The following is a 19,147-nucleotide window of genomic DNA, read 5'->3' as shown; positions in this document are numbered from 1 at the left end:
GCGTGAAGAGGGGAGAGTCAGAGAGAGAGGGAGACACAGAACCTGAAACAGTCACCAGGCTCTGAGATAGCTGTTAGCACAGAGCCCGATGCGGGGCTCGAACCCACGAAACGCAACATTATAACCTGAGCCAACATCGGACGTTTAACCGACTGAGCCACCCAGGCGCCCCTACACTAGGGGTTTTTAAACCTTCTTTGAATCTCAAGGCCTGTGGAGAATTTCATCAATGAAAGCTATGGCTATCTACGCAGATTAACATTCACATCCACAAAATTTTGAGTATAATGGGCAGAAGTGGCAAAGAGCGCTTCATCTTAAATCCATCAGTGAATCCTCAGGTTCCCTTCCTATTGTCTGGGGGTGGTGGTCGGGGGTGTGTAAACTGAAACTCCTTAGCAAAGCTTATTGGGCCAGATTCCAGCCTCATCTCCAGTTCTACATCCTGAATTTAGGGCTTAAACAAATAGGGCGATCACTTTCACACCTCTGAGACATCTGCTTTTGAAGTGTCTGCTTTTTGGAATACTTCTTCCTTCCACCCCTATCTGACGCATTTTTCATCAAAGTCCAACTGGGATGTTACCTCTGAGATGCCTTCCCTGACACCCCGCCATGTTCCAGAAACCCCTAACTTCCGTGCCTCTAACACGGTTTATATCTATGACACTTTATGTCAGTTACTAAGGAGCCGGTCTCGCTCGATCCATAGTTTGCTCCCCCGGAGCAGGGATGGTATGTCATTCATCGTATCCCCAATACTCTAGAACGTGCGTGACACATAGTAGGTGCTCACCACGTCTATTAAATTCATTTGTCCGGGGTTCGGCTCTCTCTCGGCGACTGGCAAGTTCGTCACAGGTTTGCAGGAGCCTAACACGCTCAGGACAGTACCGAGTGATAAAAGTCAGCTCCAAAGGGAATCAGCTACAGAGAAAGTGAACTTGAGGCCAGGCTTTGGAAGTAGGGCAGACGCCCCCATGCGCTCACGCTGACACGGCGAGCAACACTGACGCAAGACTTAAGTGTCGGGTCTGGGGGAAGAGGCAGCGCACTGCATCCTGGGATCTGCGCGACTGACGGCACCATTGCACGCCGGGATATGTAGTCCGGCCCTTCCCTAGGACAGCGTCCAGTTGCACCTAGCTACACTCAACCATATCTCTACAGAGATAAGGTACAATATTGGCCATCTAGCACAGAATGATGAGGTTCTTCAAGGTAGGTATACCTAGTTGCATTCCGCAGAGAAAACCTCATTTCGGCGTTGGCAACCAGAAAGGTGCATTGGGTGCTGATGCGCATGCGCAACGCCTGAGCTAGTGTGGGCGCGCGCACGGGCCCCGCCTCCGGAAGCGCCCTCGCGGGGTCGGCCTGCTGTTCTCGCGAGGCCTCCTTGAGCCGGGTGGCGCAGGCGCAGTGTCCCTGGCCCAAGATGGCGGCGCGGTGCTCCACACGCTGGTTGCTGGTGGCTGTGGGGTCCCCGCGGCTGCCGGCTACAGCGGGGAGAGGAGCCCTGCCGCCCAGGGGGGGCGTGGCGGGGGCTTCGCTGGGCCACAAGCTGAACGTCACTGCATTCGCGCCTTCCCTGAGAGCTCGAGGCTCCGGGGCGCTGCTGACATTGAGACCCGGTGTCAGCTTCAAAGGTGAGGACAGGCTTCAACGCCGAGTGGGGCTCTAAGGCCCGTAAGGGAATGACTCGATCCGGCTAGGGGGGTAGCAGGGTGGAAGGTATATCCAGACTTGTATGCAGAATTGCTTGGCGAGACCGGCGAACAGGAAGCAGAGAGGCCCAAATGCCTACTGAGAAGTGATAAACCAGGGAGAGTTTCATGGAGCCCCCGGCGGCGGTAGTAAAATGTTCCGTAGGCCTACAACCTTCTCTTCTCTGAACGTTTCTAGAAGCCTCTTTCCAGGCTTGCTCCTTTACCCAATTCCGATCCCGTCTCCTCCCTTCACCTTATAGCCGGAAGGGAGGAGGTAACTGTCATTCGGTGAGCACCTGTTACGGTGCTAGGCACTTTGTGCCTCATTTCACTTGGTGGTAACAACCCTGCAAGAATGGAATCGTCATCCCCATTTTAAAGAACGGGAAACTGAGGTTCTAGCAGAAGAATTGACCCGCTCAAGGTCATAAAGCTGGAAGAGTAGAGTTATCCTTTAATAGCTTATGCTCTTTCAATCACGTGGTTTTAATTGAAGAAGACACTTAGCAGGCTTTTATAAGTCCATAAGTTGGCAATTGTAATAAAAATACTAACATCTATCGAGCACCTTCTGTGTACTCGGCATGGGTCATTTCCATGTGATAGATGTTATTACATCTATGTGATAGATAAAGAAGCTTAAGCCTAGATGTTAAACAACTTGTAGAAAGTGACAAAGCAAAAAGATGGTAGAGCCCTGATTCAAAACCAGCTTTCTTAATGGATGGAGGCGATACAGAAGTGATACATAGTAAGCCTTTAAGTGCTTGGCTGTGATAGTTCTGCTATGTGTTGGATGACTTCCGTTATAGCAGTGAAGGAAGGAGGAAACATTGAATAACCAACCATGTGTCTGAATTGTGCTATTGGTTGTGTTCCCTAGAATTTTGTGCAAGTTGTATTTAAACTGTCTATACATTTATAAAGGTAATTAATTAACGGGCCCTGACAAGATAACCCACACGAGATAATTGCCTATTGGAGTCCAGTTTCGTAATGCTTGTATAATAAGGCAGTCATTAAAGCATCAGTAATCATTATTCTTTTGTGAAGTGAGCAAACTCACCTCCACCAGTGTGTGTGTGTGTGTGTGTGTGTGTGTGTGTGTGAGAGAGAGAGAGAGAGAGAGCGAGCACGAGAGAGAGAGAGAGACTGGGTGAGTTACTTAATATCTTTGAACTCCTATTTCATTAACTGAAAATTTGTTCATTGACTCAGTGTTTATTGAGAGCCTGCCATATGCTGGCCACTATTCTAGTTACTGGAGATACAGCAGAGAACAAAGAGATGGGATGAGGTATTGACCAAGTGATGCCGTTTTTTTATTCTGTTCCTGCCACCGATATTTTCTCACGGGCAGAGCAGTAGTCTGCTCTGGTTTCTTTGGGATTCTTGGGAGTGATGTCATGCTGTATTTCTCAGTATGAGCAAAAGAGTTAAGTTTTGAGTTTTGCTAACATCTTCTAATGTCAGGGTTGTTTTAAATAGAATTTGGCTGCATCTTTTTGTTCACTTCTTCCTTAGGTAATTATTAAGCTATTTCTGTTCATAGTACATTTGTACAAGTTTGGGGAGCATTTTTGTTGATTGTGTATATATTAGAGAGACAGGCAAGCACTAAGTACTGAGCCTTTGGGGGACCATTACTAAGGAACTGGAGTCAATACATAGCCCAGGATGGGCATGCTCTGTGTCACATGATGAACGTGTGAGAGAGGTGATATCCTTCAAGATACACTCTTGTTATTACATCTAAAATCATAAACTCAGCTCCAGACAAACATTGGTCTTTGATCTCCTCATACAATTAGATGACATAAAAACAACACTTTATTTTATTTTATTTTATTTTTTTTTAATGTTTTATTTATTTCTAGGAGAGAGAGAGAGACAGCGTGAGCAGGGGAGGGTCAGAGAGAGAGGGAGTCACAGACTGAAACAGGCTCCAGGCTCTGAGCTGGCAGCCAGCCCAGAGCCCGACTCGGGGCTCGAACCCACGAACCGCGAGATCATGACCCAAGCGAAAGTCGGACGCTTAACCGACTAAGCCACCCAGGCGCCCCTAAAAACAACACTTTAAATACAACTTTTTTCTCAGGGCAGAAAAAATGTAATTATTTGACTCTGGGTTGGTCATTCTTGGAGTGACTTGGAGGATGATCTTATTCTGGGTTGTTCTAAAAAGGGCAAGACGGGCGCCTGGATGGCTCAGTCGGTTGAGCGTCTGACTTCAGTTCAGGTCATGATCTCCTGGGTCTGTGAGTTCGAGCCCTGTGTCAGGCTCTGTGCTGACAGCTCAGAGCCTGGAGCCTGCTTCAGATTCTGGGTCTCCCTATCTCACTGTCCCTCCCCTGTTCATGCTTGCCATGACCAGCCTCCTCCTGGGTTGGAAGGGGCTGGGCGGGGGTGGAAGGGCGGTGGCAAGGAGAGCCTCACAGGACCAGGGCAGCCCCTCACGCTGTGAGTGAAGGGAAAGTGAGCACCGGGCAGCTAGCTCTGTTTTCCTCAAATCTGACCAAAGAAAGTCCTCTGTGGTTGCCTAACCCCCACTACTTCCACACCGTATGCTCTGTTTTTAGAAAATTTTTATTAATGTGAGACGGCTGGGTGGCTCAGTCAGTTAAGTGTCTAACTTCGGCTCAGGTCATCATCTCACAGTTTGTGAGTTCGAAACCCGTGTCAGGCTCTGTGTCCACAGCTAAGAGCCTGGAGCCTACTTCAAATTCTGTGTCTCCTTCTCTCTCTACCCCTCCCCACTTACACTGTGTCTCTCTCTCACTCAAAATGAACATTAAAAAATTAAAGAAATTTTTTTGTTAACGTTTATTATTTTTGAGAGAGAGACAGAGCACAAGCAGGGGAGGGGCAAAGAGTGAGGGAGACACAGAATCTGAAGCAGGCTCTAGGCTCTGAGCTGTCTGCACAGAGCCCGATACGGGGCTTGAACCCACAAGCTGTGAGATCATGGCCTGAGCATGACACTTAACCGACTGAGCCACCCAGGTGCCCCTCACACTGTCTGCTCTTTGTGTTCTGGGAGGTCTGGGGTGCAGCGACAGGAAACAGTATGGGACTACTGAAGGTACAGATCGACTTGCTGCTTCTGATTTCAGTCATTCTGACTCATTCCTACTCATCCTCCTGTCTGGTTATATTGTCCCCTTCCTGGATATCTCCTCTACACTCCTGGTTGTGTTTTGTGCTCAGATTAATTTTAAGTAGTCTCCCAGTTCTCCTGTTGATCACTTCCCAGTTCAACACTTGCCAGGACTCCCTATTGCCCTTAGGATAAAACCTTGACTCCTTAGGATTGTTCGAAGGCCCTTTGACTTATTCCTAGGCCTCATTAATCGGCATCATTATCTCTAACCACCCCTCTACTTGGATAAAACCTAGTTACATCATGCAGTTACTACATGCATATGAACTTTCATGTGAACCAAAGGCGGTCTATGATTTAGCAGCCAAATGAGACCCTTGAAAATGAAAGGGGAATCTGTTGCAAATAACTTTGGGACTACAGGTGTAATTCTGGGCAGATTCAAACCTTTCCTTAACCTAGCTAATTTCTACAGCTTAACAGCAGTTCCCTTAAAAGACCTTTCCTGAACTTTTTCAGGTCAGTTGTCAGTGCTTCTCAACTGGGGATGATTTTGCCCTCCAAAGGACATTTGGCAATGTCTGGAGACATTCAGTTGCCCTCTTATGACAGGGGTAGAGGGGTGGTAGAGTGTGCTACTTATAAGTAGTTGGTGCTGCTGAGCATCCTTTGACGTATGAGTATTTTAGTTTGCTAGGGATGCTGTAAGAGAGGACTGCATTTAGCCTCACAGTTCTAGAGGCTAGCAGTCCAAGATCAATGTTTTGGCAGAGTTGTCGTGAGACATCCTACCTCCAGGGGCGCCTGGTTAGCTCAGTCACAAGAGCATGACTCTTGATCTCAGGGTTGTGAGTTCTAGCCCTACGTTGGGTGTAGAGATTACTTACATAAATGAAAACTTAAAATGAGCATCCTACCTCCAAGCACAGTCTCATTCTGAGGCACTGGGGATTAGGACCTCAACATATGGATTGGGAGACATAGCCCATAACAATAGGAAAGGCCCTTCACCATGAGGAATGTAATCCCATCATCGAAAGTGTGAGGTTGAGAAATCCTGGTTAGGTGACCCTATGTGTGTTCTCACTCTGCATGCCCTTGTGTGCTAATATCTCTTTGTACACGGTCTCCTACACTCCCCTGCTGGACTGTAAGCTCCTTGAGGGTGCTGGTTTTGGTCTTTTCTTCACATTGTATCTCATTGCCTGCTACAGTGTCAAGATCTTGAATAAATGGAAGCTCCAGAAAGGCAGTGTATGAATGGTCTGCTACCTATTCCCAGTGCAGAACCCAGTGCCTGGCAGGTAGTAGATGTTCATTGAGTATTTGAGAATGAATGAAGGAATGAATGGTGAGTCCAGAAGCTCCTCTATAGGCTGAAGTTTGACTTAGAAATCTGGAGCTGTCATGATCTTTATGCTCTTACTTGGCTTCCTTTCACTCCCAGCCCTGTATCTTCATTTGTCACCAGATGGGTTGGAGGATAGACAGGGCTCAAGTTGTGGGGAAGCTCCCCCTGCTTCACCTGGTGACAGACTAATCCAAGTTAGTTCTCTGCTGCACACACAGAGGGCAGTGGAGTGGATGTGTCCACCAGTGGCCCTTCCTCCTTGTGCTGATGCCAGAGGCTTGGAGGGGGGCAGGGTATGTGGCTGCCTGCCTTGGGCTTTGACCCCAGTTAGCTCTTCTGGGGTAAACAGTTTCAGGCATAGGGCCTTTTTAACCCTGTGTGTCTATATAGATGTATTTTTTTTAGGGGAGGGGCAGCACTTTTATCAGATTCTCTTAGACCTGTGACCTTAAACACTAAAAACCATTTTTTTCCCCTTTCTCCTTCCTTCCTTCCAGAGAGTGCAAGTAGGGGAGAGGGGCAGAGAGAGAAAGAGAATCCCAAGTAGACTCTATTCTCAGCATGGAGCCCAATGTGGGGCTCGATCCCACAACCCTGGGATCATGACCTGAGCCAAAAGAGTCAGCTGCTCAACTGACTGAGCCACCCAGCGCCCCAAGAACCATTTCTTCAGTTCTTTAGTTCTCAAATTGAGCATGTGGCAGAATCATCATCTGGAGGGTTTATAAACACAGCCTGCTGAATGCCACCTCCAGAGTTTCTGATTTGGGTCAGGGGTGGGGCCTGAAAATGGACATTTCCAACAAGCTAATGATGCTTCTGGCCCAGCGACCACACTCTGAAAACCACCCCAGAAGTAGGTCCCCCAGGTTGCCTGGTGGAGGCAAAGAACTTGGAGAATTGTTAAGCATTAAGGGAAGCAGCATATGAAGATACGTGGCAGGTGCTCAGGTAGTGTGACAGTGGGGTTAGGTGCCTTTCTAGTCATCCCCCAGGCGCAGCCCCTGTCCGGAGTGCAGTCGTTAGGGTACAGCCTCACTGTATCGTGATACAGCAGGATTAGCCCTGCCCAGTACACTTTGTTTTATATTCGTTGTATACAGTGGCCTTGGCCATCTCTGAAGTGTAGTGAGTTTGGTCTCCAGTGGGCTTGGAGAAAGCTGACCCTAGGCTGTGATCTCTGTTCCTTCATAGGTATAAATAACCTGGCTGGGTGTTTACTCACAACTTCCTTTTGTTGAACACATTCCCAGAGTGATTGTCTTTCCTTTTTTTTTCTTTTTTAGGAGTAAAAAGTTACCCTTTTGTTTGTACTGCCTCCTTCCACACGAGCTCCCCTTTGGCCAAAGAGGATTATTACCAGATACTAGGAGTGCCCCGAAATGCCAGCCAGAAGGAGATCAAGAAAGCATATTACCAGGTCTGTATGGGGACCAGGTTTTAGGGACAAGACTGTAGAAGGGATGCTGTTGGCCTGGTCTGTTCACCAGTGCTGCATGTGTGCCTGTACGTGCAGGTGACGTGTGGCTGACGGGGTGTGCCCGTATGTCCAGTGCCGCATGTGTGGCCGTACGTGCAGGTGACCTGTGGCTGATGGAGTAGAATGAGGTGATGGGCTTTGCTGGACTTCAGAAAAAACACTTCAGAAAAAAGAGAGGCAGAACCAAAGGTTTTTAAAAATCTTTTTACAAAGCTGTTATCATATTTAAAAGTATTCTGCGCCTTGTTACTTGTATGAAAAATTCACTACAAGATTCTAGAGGTTTTTTTAAGTTTATTTTCATTTTGGTGGCCAAAACCTTTACCTGAACCTAATATTTGTGAACTGGTACTGATCAAGACCAGACCTAACAGCCGTGGCTTAGATAGCTAATCCCTCCTCTTAGGTTTTTTTGAAGTGTACAGTTCACTGGTTTTTAATTTATTCATAGTGGTTTTACAACCATCCCCACAATCAGTACATTTTCAACAGCTTAAAAAAAACCCATACCACCAGCACTCACTCCCCTGTTTCCTTTCCCTCTGCCTTTGCAATTACTAACCTATTTTCTGTTTCTGTGGATTTGCCTGTTCTGGACATTTCATACAAGTGAAGTCATATAATGTGTGAACTTTTGTGATGGCCTCTTTCACTTTGGAAAGAAGCTTTGTCAACACTGTGGCATGTATCGGTTCTTCATTCCTTTCTGTGGTTGAGTAGTATTCTGTCACGTGGATATGCTACATTTTATTTATCCATTCATCAGTTGATGGACATTTGGATTGTTTCCACTTTTTTTTTTTTTTTTCTTTTGGCTATTAGGAGTAGTGCTGCTGTGAACTCCATGTATAGGTTTTGTGTAGACTTATGTCGTAATGGAATGAGCAAAGGTATGGGGGTAGGAAGCAGAGACCCTGGCTTGGGAACAGTGAATAGCATGTCTTTCCTCTTTGAATTAGAAGGTAAGGTTGCTGACGTAAGCTAGAAACTTAATTTAAGAGACAGTAGGGAACCATTCAAGTTTTTAGGTGTAGAAGTAAAAAGATGAGGTAAAGCTGTGCAATTTAAGACTGGACGTTTTTAAAGTAGTCTTCATAGAGCAATTTCTGGGGTCAGAACTTGATGAAAGCTTTGTGTGTGTTGCATCATTTCATCCTCCTGGCAGAGGCTTGGAGAGGTTATGACCTATACACGAGGCCCCAAAAGTCACTGTGTGTCATACGTGCAAAGACCTCTCTTTTCCTTAAGATAATCTTTTTTTTTTTTTTTTAATGTTTTATTTCTGAGAGAGAGAGAAAGGCAGTATGAGCAAGGGAAGGTCAGAGAGAGGGGGAGACACAGAACCCGAAGCAGGCTCTAGGCTCTGAGCCCGATGCAGGGCTCGAACCCACAAACCACACGATCATGACCTGAGCCGAACTCGGACACTTAACCGACTGAGCCACCCAGGTGCCCCTGAGCTAATCTTATGAGTGTACTGTTGTTTGTTCCTGTGGCTTTTGGGACCAGCTTGTGGGCCACTACTGGCTGTTCCCCGAGACCCCGCTCCGGGGCTTAGCGCACTGCGTTTGGCGTGCCCCCCACCCCCACCCCAAGCTGCCGTGAGGACCAGCGTCTCTGCAAGCAGGACTGAGCTCAGAGGAACTGGTGGAGCTGTACTCTGCCTTTGCCACGGATGGCTGTTTTGGCTTTGGGTGGCTGGTGCTGCTTTCCTTCTGTCTGCCTGCCTTTGGGGAGTGGGTGGATGTTTCTGGCAACCTGCCAGCACCCTCATTCCTCCTGGAAACCAGAGTTGGGTGGCACATGACCAGTTCTTTCTTTGCAGGCTTGGTGACTTGTATTGCTTCTTTTGCTCCTGTGGAAGATTGAGAGCTGTTTGTCTGGCTCTCAGCGTAAAGAAAGGACTCTATGGGGCCATGATGTCCAGCCTCAGTTATTTGCTAGGCTGTTTTGTAGAAGAGGATTAAAGTCACCCATGTAACCAAAAGCAGAGGTGATTAGGCCTATTACAATGAAGAGCCCTCTAACGGTGAAGGCTGTAGGTCATGATACACTCCACCTCGAGTAGAAGTGAGTTCCCTGTCACAGAAAGTAATTCTGTCACGTTTTTCAGATGTGGGTAATGTCCTGACACCCCTCCTTTTTTTTTTCTTTTTAAATTGAGATAACTGTTTAAAAATTGTGTTAAAATGTACTCAACTCTCTTTTAAGCCACATTAATCTCATGTGATCGTGTTTGTGTAAAATCTGAGTATTTCAGGTTGTGGTTGTTGTTCTTGTATCTCCAGCATGGGTCTTTGGGAGTCGGCCCGCCCATACAGCCCTGTGAGGTCTCCTCATACTTTTCTGAACTTGAACTCCTTTGGATCCTTGTTTGGCATTATGAGCCATGACGCTGTCTCGTCTTGTCTTGGCGCAAATGCACTGTTGATGTGTGACGTCTCCTTCTGTTCTTTTCACCTAAGCCACGGACATGCCATCTCGTGTGCAGGCTCGGGGGCTGCGTGCCTCAGTGGCGTATTTTCCGGTGGTCATCCTGGATTTGGGGTATACTGATACCCATCAGTGATTTTTGGCTTATCATTGAAAATTTGAAATTCCTGTCCGGACTTCTTAGCTGCCCTCACCTCCCAACTACGTCCTTTGCTCCCTTCTATGTCCTAATAATGGCTGATGTCGAATATCGCCGTGTTCCGTGCCTTATGCTCATTTTATAATGTGGTGTCTCATCTCATCCCCGCTACAACCCTGTGAAGTAGGTACCATCATTGTCGTTTGACACAGGACGAAATTGTGCTCAGTGACATTCTGTCCGGGCTCTCAGGGCTACAGACAGTGTGGGCGCTCTGACCGGGAGGTTGTGCACTTAACTTCCTGCACCGTAACCGCAGCCAGCTACTGGCGGTGTCTGAGCCACACGGCCTCTCTGGTCCACGGTAGGACTCCATGCACCTTGTTCCCTCATATGAGGGACCCATAGAGACCCAGACTTGGAAGGCATGAGCAGCTGCAGCAAACAGTGAGCCACCTACAAAGCACAGCACTGCTCGGAGCACCCAGAGGGTAAACTTAGTTTTAGAGCGGCTCAGCTCCGGACAGCCGAGTGAGATTTTATTTTGTTTTTTAATATTTAAATTTGTGTTTTGAATAGGCAGTATGTTCTCTTGGTTCAGAATTAAGCAAATACCAAAGAGTATATACAGTAGAAAGTCTCCCTCCCCTTCACTTATATCCCTCCTGTTGCAACCAATGTTAGTAGCTTGTTACACATTTTTCCAAAATAACTTATAGGGCAGACACATGTCCAGGTATTTTCTTCTCCTTTTACATAGTTGGTAGTGTACCAGACACCCTGTTTTCTACTGCTTTCACAAAGATGCCCATGTTCTAAAGCATTAGTTCTTTTTGGTAGAGATTTATTGTTGAAAAATGTGTATATGTCTCAGATTTGAAGAAATGGTTTCTTTTCTTTTTTTAAGACATTTTAAAAATATTTATTTACTTTGAAAGAGAGTGAGCCTGAGTGAATGGGGCTAGGGGGAGGGACAGAGAGAGAGGAGAGAGAATCACAAGCATGTTCTGTGCTGCCAGCACAGAGCCTGACGTGGGGCTTGATCTCACAGAGCATGAGATCATGACCTGAGCCACAACCAAGAGTTGGTCAGACACTTAACTGACTGAGTCACCCCGGCGCTTCAAAAGATGGTTTATTTTAAAGTCTTAAGCCTTGTTTTAAGAGTTGCTGTTGGTTGATGGGGCCCCTGAGTGGCTCAGTTGGTTAAGCTTCTGACTTCAGCTCAGGTCATGATCTCACACTTCACGAGTTCAAGCCCCATGTCAGGTTCTGTGCTGACAGCTTGGAGCCTGGAGCCTGCTTCATATTCTGTGTCTACCTCTCTTTGCCTCTCCCTGTCTTGTGCTCGTTCTTTTCTCTCTCTCAAAAAAATAAACAAACGTTAAAAAAAAAAGGAATTGCTGTTAGTTGCAAAATCTCAAAACAAACAAATGCTATAAGAGAGGTGAGATTGTGACTGTCATTCGGGGTCCAGTATTAGTAATCATTTTGTGTCCATTTTGATTTATGGTTTCCTCCCTTAGCTGGCCAAGAAATACCACCCAGACACAAATAAGGACGATCCCAAAGCCAAGGAGAAGTTCTCGCAGCTGGCAGAAGCCTATGAGGTAATGCATCCACCTGTGTGTGCAGTCACTGTCATTCAGCTGCGTGGGTACATCAGAGTGTGCTGCCCAGGGTGAGTTGACATGTCATAAGGTCCAGTGTGAAGACTGTGTCCCCAAACCAGATTACTTCCTTGAAGAAAAGAAAAGATTCCCAGGAATCTCAGGAAACAAGGTCTAATAATCTGTATTAACAGAGTTCCCAGGTCATCTGGATTTATAGCTGGGTCTGGGAGCCCCTGGTTGGATTAATTAATTCCACACTCATTTTTTGACCCCCTCCGTAGGGCATCTCTGTGTTTGGGGATGGTGTGTATTGTAAAAGTAGACCGCCCTTGAGGAGCTTGAAATGTAATCAGGAGGATGATGCATACCCTGTGGCGGGCTGTGGAGCCATTCCAGAGTGACCTTCTCCCCAGACTTGGGGCATCTGCAGGGACTCCGGCTCCGTAGGGTCTCGTGTATCTGCCGCATGTGTGTGTGTGCACATCCCTCAGCCATCTGAGAGTACTGCACAGACGCCGTGTCGCTGTATTCTTCAGTGCTCGAGGGTGTGTTTCCCAAGAACATTCTTTTACGTTAACCACAGTACACTTGTCAAAGCCAGGAAATTTAATGCTGAAACAGCACCGTTATCTGAACTCAGTGTGAACCTGTGCCGTGTTCTGGGCCTCAGGAGTCCCGAGGGCACCTGACCACTGGGCCTTTTCTGGTAGGTGCTGAGTGACGAAGTGAAGAGGAGGCAGTATGACACCTATGGCTCTGCGGGCTCCGACCCTGGCACTTCGGGACAGAGCTACTGGAAGGGGGGCCCCACTGTCGACCCCGAGGAGCTCTTCAGGAAGATCTTTGGGGAATTCTCATCCTCTTCTTTTGGAGATTTCCAGAGTGTGTTCACTCAGCCTCAGGAGGTAAGCCCCTTGTCTTGAAGAATCATTCACATTTTAGCTGCTCAATGTGAGGCAAACATTTTATCTTTCTTTTTCTCAAAAAAGAAAAAAAATGAAGCAGCTTCAATGGAATGATCTGGAGGCAGCCATTTTGGTAGGAAATAATCCCAATATTTAAGAAAATTCATGCAGGTAATGTATGTACATCCTGTTTAGCTGTAAAATTGCTTAATCAGTCAGCGTAAGGCTAAGGCTCTGAGGGTCCATGATTTGGGTCCATTATCTAGAGCCTGCTGCATTATTCTAGAAGAGCTCAGTCCAGTAGGGAGACACACCACCAATTCTACCTCTTGCATATTTATGTCCTAATAAGATATTATTAGAGTTGAAGAGAGGGGAGTGTCTTATGACTTAAATTATGATTGTGGATCATTCCAGCTGTCTGTAAGGACTATGTACAAATATTATTTGTGAATAGTTTGTTGAAAAGTGCATTTTCACTTAAACATTCACTTTTAAAAATCCTGAGGAGTAGGTAAGAATCAGTCCCATCCATTCTTACTTAGCAGAGAGCAGGTAAGTTAAAAAAAAGTAGTTAAAAAGTAAAGTAGCTGGGTGAAAAGATGAGTAGGTGGTGCACAGAGTATTTGTAGTGAAATTTCACATTTAGTGAAAGTCCTCTATGGTTTTCTAATAACGGGCACATGTCCTTATATGTTTGTTCAGGCCCTTAGGAAATACACCACCAAGGGTGGACACTAAAGTAAACAATGGGCTTTGGGTGATTTTGATGTGTCCATGTGGGTTCATCCTTGTTAACAAATATACATCCCAGTGAGAGATGCTGACCACGGTGGGGACTGTGCATGTGTGGGGGCAGGGGGAGTGGGTATGTGGGAAATCCTGATACCTCCGTCTCAATTCCATAAATGTAAAACCGCTTTAAAAAATAAAGCCTGCTTTAAAAGAAGAGGTAAGGTGACTGGAAACCGCCCTCCTTTACTTTCAAAGTAGAGGATCACTTTGGTAATTAACGAAAAGAAAGATGACAGGCTGCCCTCTGATTTCTTTAGTACATCATGGAGCTGACGTTTAATCAGGCTGCTAAGGGGGTCAACAAGGAGTTCACCGTGAACATCACTGACACCTGCGAGCGGTGTGACGGCAAGGGGAACGAGCCTGGCACCAAGATGCAGAACTGCCACTACTGCGGTGGCTCCGGCATGGTGAGATCACGCAGGCCCCCCCCACCCCCACCCCTGCCCCGGGTCCCTCGCCTCTGGCCCACCCACACCCCTTACCGGCTCTTTTCCTATGCTCCTATGGATAGCCCTGGAGAGTTATCCGGCAGTGTTTGGTGCTTTTGAGAGTCTTTGACTAGGTGGGACTGTTTTATCTGGAACCTTCTTTTTCCAAGAGTGCTCTGTCTTGATCAGTGATACTGTGCTGTCTTCCCTGAAAATACATTTCAGGATATTTTGGTAATTTGAAACTGTTGCAGGAAGCGGTTAAATTTTGCTTGAAGTATAATGGTTTTTTTTTTTGTTTGTTTGTTTTTTGGTAAGATTTTTACATAATAGAAATGTACAGAATGATATAAAGAGCCACTTTATTATTCCTTACCCAGGTTCACCAATTGTTAATATTCTGTCCCATTTGCTCTGTCATCTTTGTTGCTTATTTTCAAAGAAGAAGTGTTCTTTTACGCCACCACAATGCAGTTGTCACAATCAGGAAATTTAATGTTGATAGGATACCATTATCTGTACTCATTCTCATGTTTTCAGTTGTCCATATAATGTCCTTTTTTCCTGGTCCAGGATCCACGCTGGGATTTTGCATAGTATTTGGTATCAAATCCTTTGTTTCCTTTAATCTGGAATGCTTTCTCAGCTTTTCTTTTTCTTTATGACCTTGACATTTTTAGGATTATAGGCCAGCTGTTTTGTAGAATGCCCCTTATTTGGGGTTCATCTGATATTTTCTCATGACAAGATTCAGATTACATAGTTTGGTGAAACACCCCAGAGGTGTAGTTGATCATGTCAGGAGTCAGGAGGTGTCAGTTGTCCCATTAGTGATGACGTGACATTGGGTCACGAGTAGGCAGTTAAGATAGGGCCCACCAGGTTTCTTCACTGTAAAGTTACTAATTTTCCCTTTGAGATTAACGAGGAATTTGTGGTGAGGCACATACTGACTTCTGAGCTTCAGATCACCCCGTTGATTGTAGGAGACTGACAAATGGGGTACTGCCTCTCTACAGGCATTCCTGAAGCCTCTGGGAGCTGAGCAGATACATTTTAAAGAGTAGTGCCCCTCTGATTACAACAGCGATTGCTGAGGGGCACCTGGGTGGCTCAGTTGGTTAAGCGTTTGACTTCGGCTCAGGTCATGATCTCACAGTTCATGGGTTCGAGCCCCGCGTCAGGCTCTGTGCTGACAGCCACCTCAGAGCCTGGAGTCTGCTTCCGATTCTGTGTCTCCCTCCCTCTCTGACCCTCCCCTGCTCACATTGTCTCTCTCTCTCAGAAATAAATAAAACATTAAAAAAAAATAAAAAAAACCCAACAACAGCAATTGCTGAGAAAACTAAGAAAGATATGACCACCCAGAGCAGCCAGTCTGGTCCCTGAGGCCGTTGCTGCCCTGTCCTCACTGTATCTGAGGGCCATGTGAGAAGAAAGAGGGGGGCTGGTCCTCCCCATCGTCCCCCAGCCCCCACCACTGGTGCCCCGGGAGCAAGGAGGAAGGCAGCCCCTCTCGCTGACGTGGTACTGCTCATTCTGCTCCCCCTGGAGCGTCATCCTCTCTCACCCTCCCTGTGCACCCCCATCCTCAGGGGCCTCCCAGCCCCCAGCCTCTCCCACAGCTGGTGGGGCCTTATGCTTTGTGCCCCCCCCCAACCCCCGGCTCACTGGGCACTAGAAATTGTTTGCTTTTTTGGTTTAACATAACTTCTTGGCACTGTTTTTTTTTTTTTTTCTTTTTTAAGACGGAAGGCGGGAGGGAGAGTGGGAGAGAGTGCACAAGGAGGGAGCAGGGAGATGGCAGAGCAAGACAGAGAATCCAAAGCAGGCTTCTTGCTCAGCACAGGGCCCAACAAGGGCTCCATCCCACTACCCCAGGATCTTGAACGGAGCTGAAATCAAGTCAGATATTTAACTGACTGAGCCACCTAGGCATCCCTGTACTTTTTTTTTGCAAATTATCAAATACATACTTGCTGTGGCACAAAAAAACAGAGGAATACATAAAGAAATGTCTTTAATCTCCCCTTGCCTGGACTTCCAGATTCATAGCTTGAGTTATTCTTTCCACAACTCCGCCTGTCTTCACAAAAAAAATTTCTTCTAAAGCGAAAAAAAAATTTTTTTTTTAGTGTTTGTTTATTTTTGAGACAGAGAGAGACAGAGCACGGATGGGGGAGGGGCAGAGAGAGGGGGAGATGCAGAATCTGAAACAGGTTCCAGGCTTTGAGCTGTTAGCACAGAGCCCAATGCAAGGCTCGAACTCACGGACCATGAGATCATGACCTGAGCGAAATTGGATGCTTAACCAACTGAGCCACCCAGGTGCCCCTAAAGTGAAAATTTTCTAATGAGAATATATTACACATACTGTTTGTTCTGCACCTTGCTTTGGTCTTTGATGGATCATGACCATTCCTTCAGGCTGAAATCTGTAGATCTCATTTTCCATCTTAATACTTAGTTTCAGGGCTACAGGAAATACCTCTACATGTATGTCCTTCCATCTGATGCCTCTTCTTTCTGTGATACAGATCCCCAAAGGTGGAATTGCTGGGACAAATATTTAAAATTTTTGAATATTTTAAAATTTATTTTAAAATAAAAATATTTAAACATTTTATATTTAAAATGTTTTTAACTTAAAACTTAGTATGTTTAAAAATGTATATGTACATTTATTTGCACATGGTACAGAATTCTAAAGTAAAGGGACCCCTGGGTGGCTCAGTTGGTTAAGCGTCCAACTTCAGCTCAAGTCATGATCTCATGGTTTGTGGGTTCGAGCTCCACATCGGGCTCCTTGCTGACAGCTCAGAGCCTGGAGCCGCTTCGGATTCTGTGTCTCCCTCTCTTTTCCCCCAACCTGCCTGTGTTCTCTCTGTCTACCAAAAATAAATAAACATTAATAAATTTTTTAAAAGAATTCTAAAGTAAAAACGAAAGTACAGTGAAAAGTTAAGTGTCCCCCCCCACCAAACCCCATCCCCTAATTGTTCCAGGCACCCTCCTTATGGGCATGGCTGTAGTGACACCCTTGGGTGTCCTGCTTTAGATGGACACGCACGTTTCAAGCCATCTGTGTGGAGGTTCCAGTAACTCAAGGTAGCGCTCTGCACACAGTGCCGCGCCATTTGCTCAGAAAGCATTTCTCACCCGTGTGCAGCGTTCTGTTACATGGGTGCACCATGATTTTTAAGGCACCTCACTCCTGGTGGCCACCCAGGCTGCAAGGGACACCCGTATGCACGCTGTTTCACAAGTGCGATCTGTAGGGCACGGGCCCCTCAGAGGTACACACAAAGTTTTCATAGCTGCCAGAGTGTTTCCCACAAGTCTCTGACTGGATCATCTTGCATGATGTTTGTGTCCTTTGGGAGAAAGGTGTGGGCCCCTGTGTCCTTAGGCGGTATGTTTTAGTGCGTGTTCACACAGAACACAAGTCTTTAATGAAACATTTCTCTGACATACATTGTGTTCCTGGAGGCGTGGTCTTTAGAATTTACCTGTGTACTTAAGAGTTCCGTTTTTCTTCTCTTTATCAGGAAACCATAAATACAGGCCCGTTTGTGATGCGCTCCACGTGTCGGAGATGTGGTGGCCGAGGCTCCATCATTACGACTCCCTGTGTGGTATGCAGAGGAGCCGGACAGGCCAAGCAGAAGAAGAAAGTGGTGATCCCCGTGCCTGCTGGTGGGTCCTGGGCTCCTCCACGCACCCGGGGCTGGGAGAGCTGGGGCCTTCGTTTCCTTGTGACTGGGCTATTGTCAAAGCTGTGGTGAAGGATCCGGAGCCCCAGACTGGAGGGGGAACTAGAATCTCCTTGCATTTTCCTCTTTATACTAGTTGTCCTTAAAATCTACCCTTGCGTGCCACATTGGGCAGAAAGTACCTGATGCGCCCGCTCTGCTCCCGTGTGATGCTCCTTCACCACCTTCGTTCGACGAGGCCAGCATTGTCCCCGTGGCCAGCCCTGTCTGCACCACTACCCCTTCCTCCCAGCCCCCAGGGCAGCCCGTGACTGCTCTCGCCAGCTGGCTCTTGCTCCCGGGGTGGACTTTGTGCAGGGCAGTCTGATCATGTCACCTTGCCCTCAAGACTGTGCAGTGACTCCTGGGGCAAGAATTGCCACCTGCCTCAGCCCCTTGTGGCCTCTGCAGCCTTCCCTCCTGTAGTCTGCCCTGCAGCCTTCCTGATGTTCATGCAGGGCCTCGAACGGGCTGTAATGCCTCTCCGGACGGAGCCATGGCATACGTCACTCCCTGTGTCTGAAGCTCGCTTGCACCTTCTTTTCTTAGTGGGTTACCTCTTCTCTCAGAGCTCCTAGCTTGAGTGTTGCTTCCCTACGGCAACTTCTGGAACTCTCCCTGTTCCTTAGATGTCCTTTGTCCTTCCTTCTAAGAATGTGTTTCTGTCTGCAATGACACATTTGTTAGTGTTGTTATCTGGGCGATAGCTGTCTCCCCTACTAGACCCTGAACTCACTGACACGACACAGAGCTGGTCAGAGCAGGTGTCCAGGGAACTTGGATAAACAGATTGAAGGTGCTCTTGTTTGGTTATCCGTTGCTGTGCTTGCACCTTTGAGAAGTTATGCTCGTTGGATGTATTGCGGATACTTGTGTTGTTCCTCACTGACGGGAACAAGTGAGGCAGTCTAGGGCAGTAAACCCCTTGGGAGGCCCCCAAGTAAATGTTCCCTTTGAACTCTTGTCCTTACAGGAGTCGAGGATGGCCAGACGGTGCGGATGCCTGTAGGAAAAAGAGAAATTTTCATCACGTTCAGGGTGGGTGCTCTGCTCGCACAGCTTCTCAGGCCCCTGCCCTCTTGGGGGGAGGTGGGAGCTCATGGGAGCTGTTCAAGGGAGCCGTGGCCACTTCGGTGGGGTTGTGAGACCTGTATCACTTCAAGCCTTTGTGCTGGGTTTGGACAGAACAGAGTTTCCTCAAGATGTTTACAAGTTGGAAAACACAGGGCACATAAAAATATGGAACGCATCTCCTTGTGATTTTTTTTTATAAAGTTTATTTATTTTGAGAGAGACAGCACAGGTGGGAGAGGGGCAGAGAGAGAGGGAGAGAATCCCAAGCAGGCTCTGTGCTGCTAGCGCAGGGCCCGATGCAGGACTCAAACCCATGAAGCCATGAGATCATGACCTGAGCCGAAACCAAGAGTCGGATGCTCAACCGA

At 47.0% G+C, this 19,147-nt stretch overlaps 1 protein-coding gene across 2 annotated transcripts in view; it reads left to right on the top strand.

The window, feature by feature from the left end:
* Positions 1-1,403: 1,403 nt before the first annotated feature.
* The window catches only part of DNAJA3 (DnaJ heat shock protein family (Hsp40) member A3), a 30,567-nt gene continuing 12,823 nt past the window's right edge, over positions 1,404-19,147 (top strand). The window contains exons 1-7 of one of the 2 annotated variants that reach the window (XM_039239321.1): positions 1,404-1,646; positions 7,444-7,577; positions 11,736-11,819; positions 12,533-12,727; positions 13,780-13,932; positions 17,502-17,649; positions 18,679-18,743. In XM_039239321.1, coding sequence (XP_039095252.1) covers positions 1,436-1,646; positions 7,444-7,577; positions 11,736-11,819; positions 12,533-12,727; positions 13,780-13,932; positions 17,502-17,649; positions 18,679-18,743 — 990 coding nt within the window. In that variant the 5' untranslated portion in view covers positions 1,404-1,435. The remainder of the gene's footprint in view (positions 1,647-7,443; positions 7,578-11,735; positions 11,820-12,532; positions 12,728-13,779; positions 13,933-17,501; positions 17,650-18,678; positions 18,744-19,147) is intronic. The other variant, XM_039239322.1, reaches the window with a different exon arrangement.

Source organism: Hyaena hyaena, unplaced genomic scaffold (genome assembly GCF_003009895.1).
Source record: "Hyaena hyaena isolate Hyena2069 unplaced genomic scaffold, ASM300989v1 scaffold_155, whole genome shotgun sequence".
Classification (NCBI taxonomy): Eukaryota; Metazoa; Chordata; class Mammalia; order Carnivora; family Hyaenidae; genus Hyaena; species Hyaena hyaena.
This window is presented reverse-complemented; position numbering and strand designations above follow the sequence as displayed.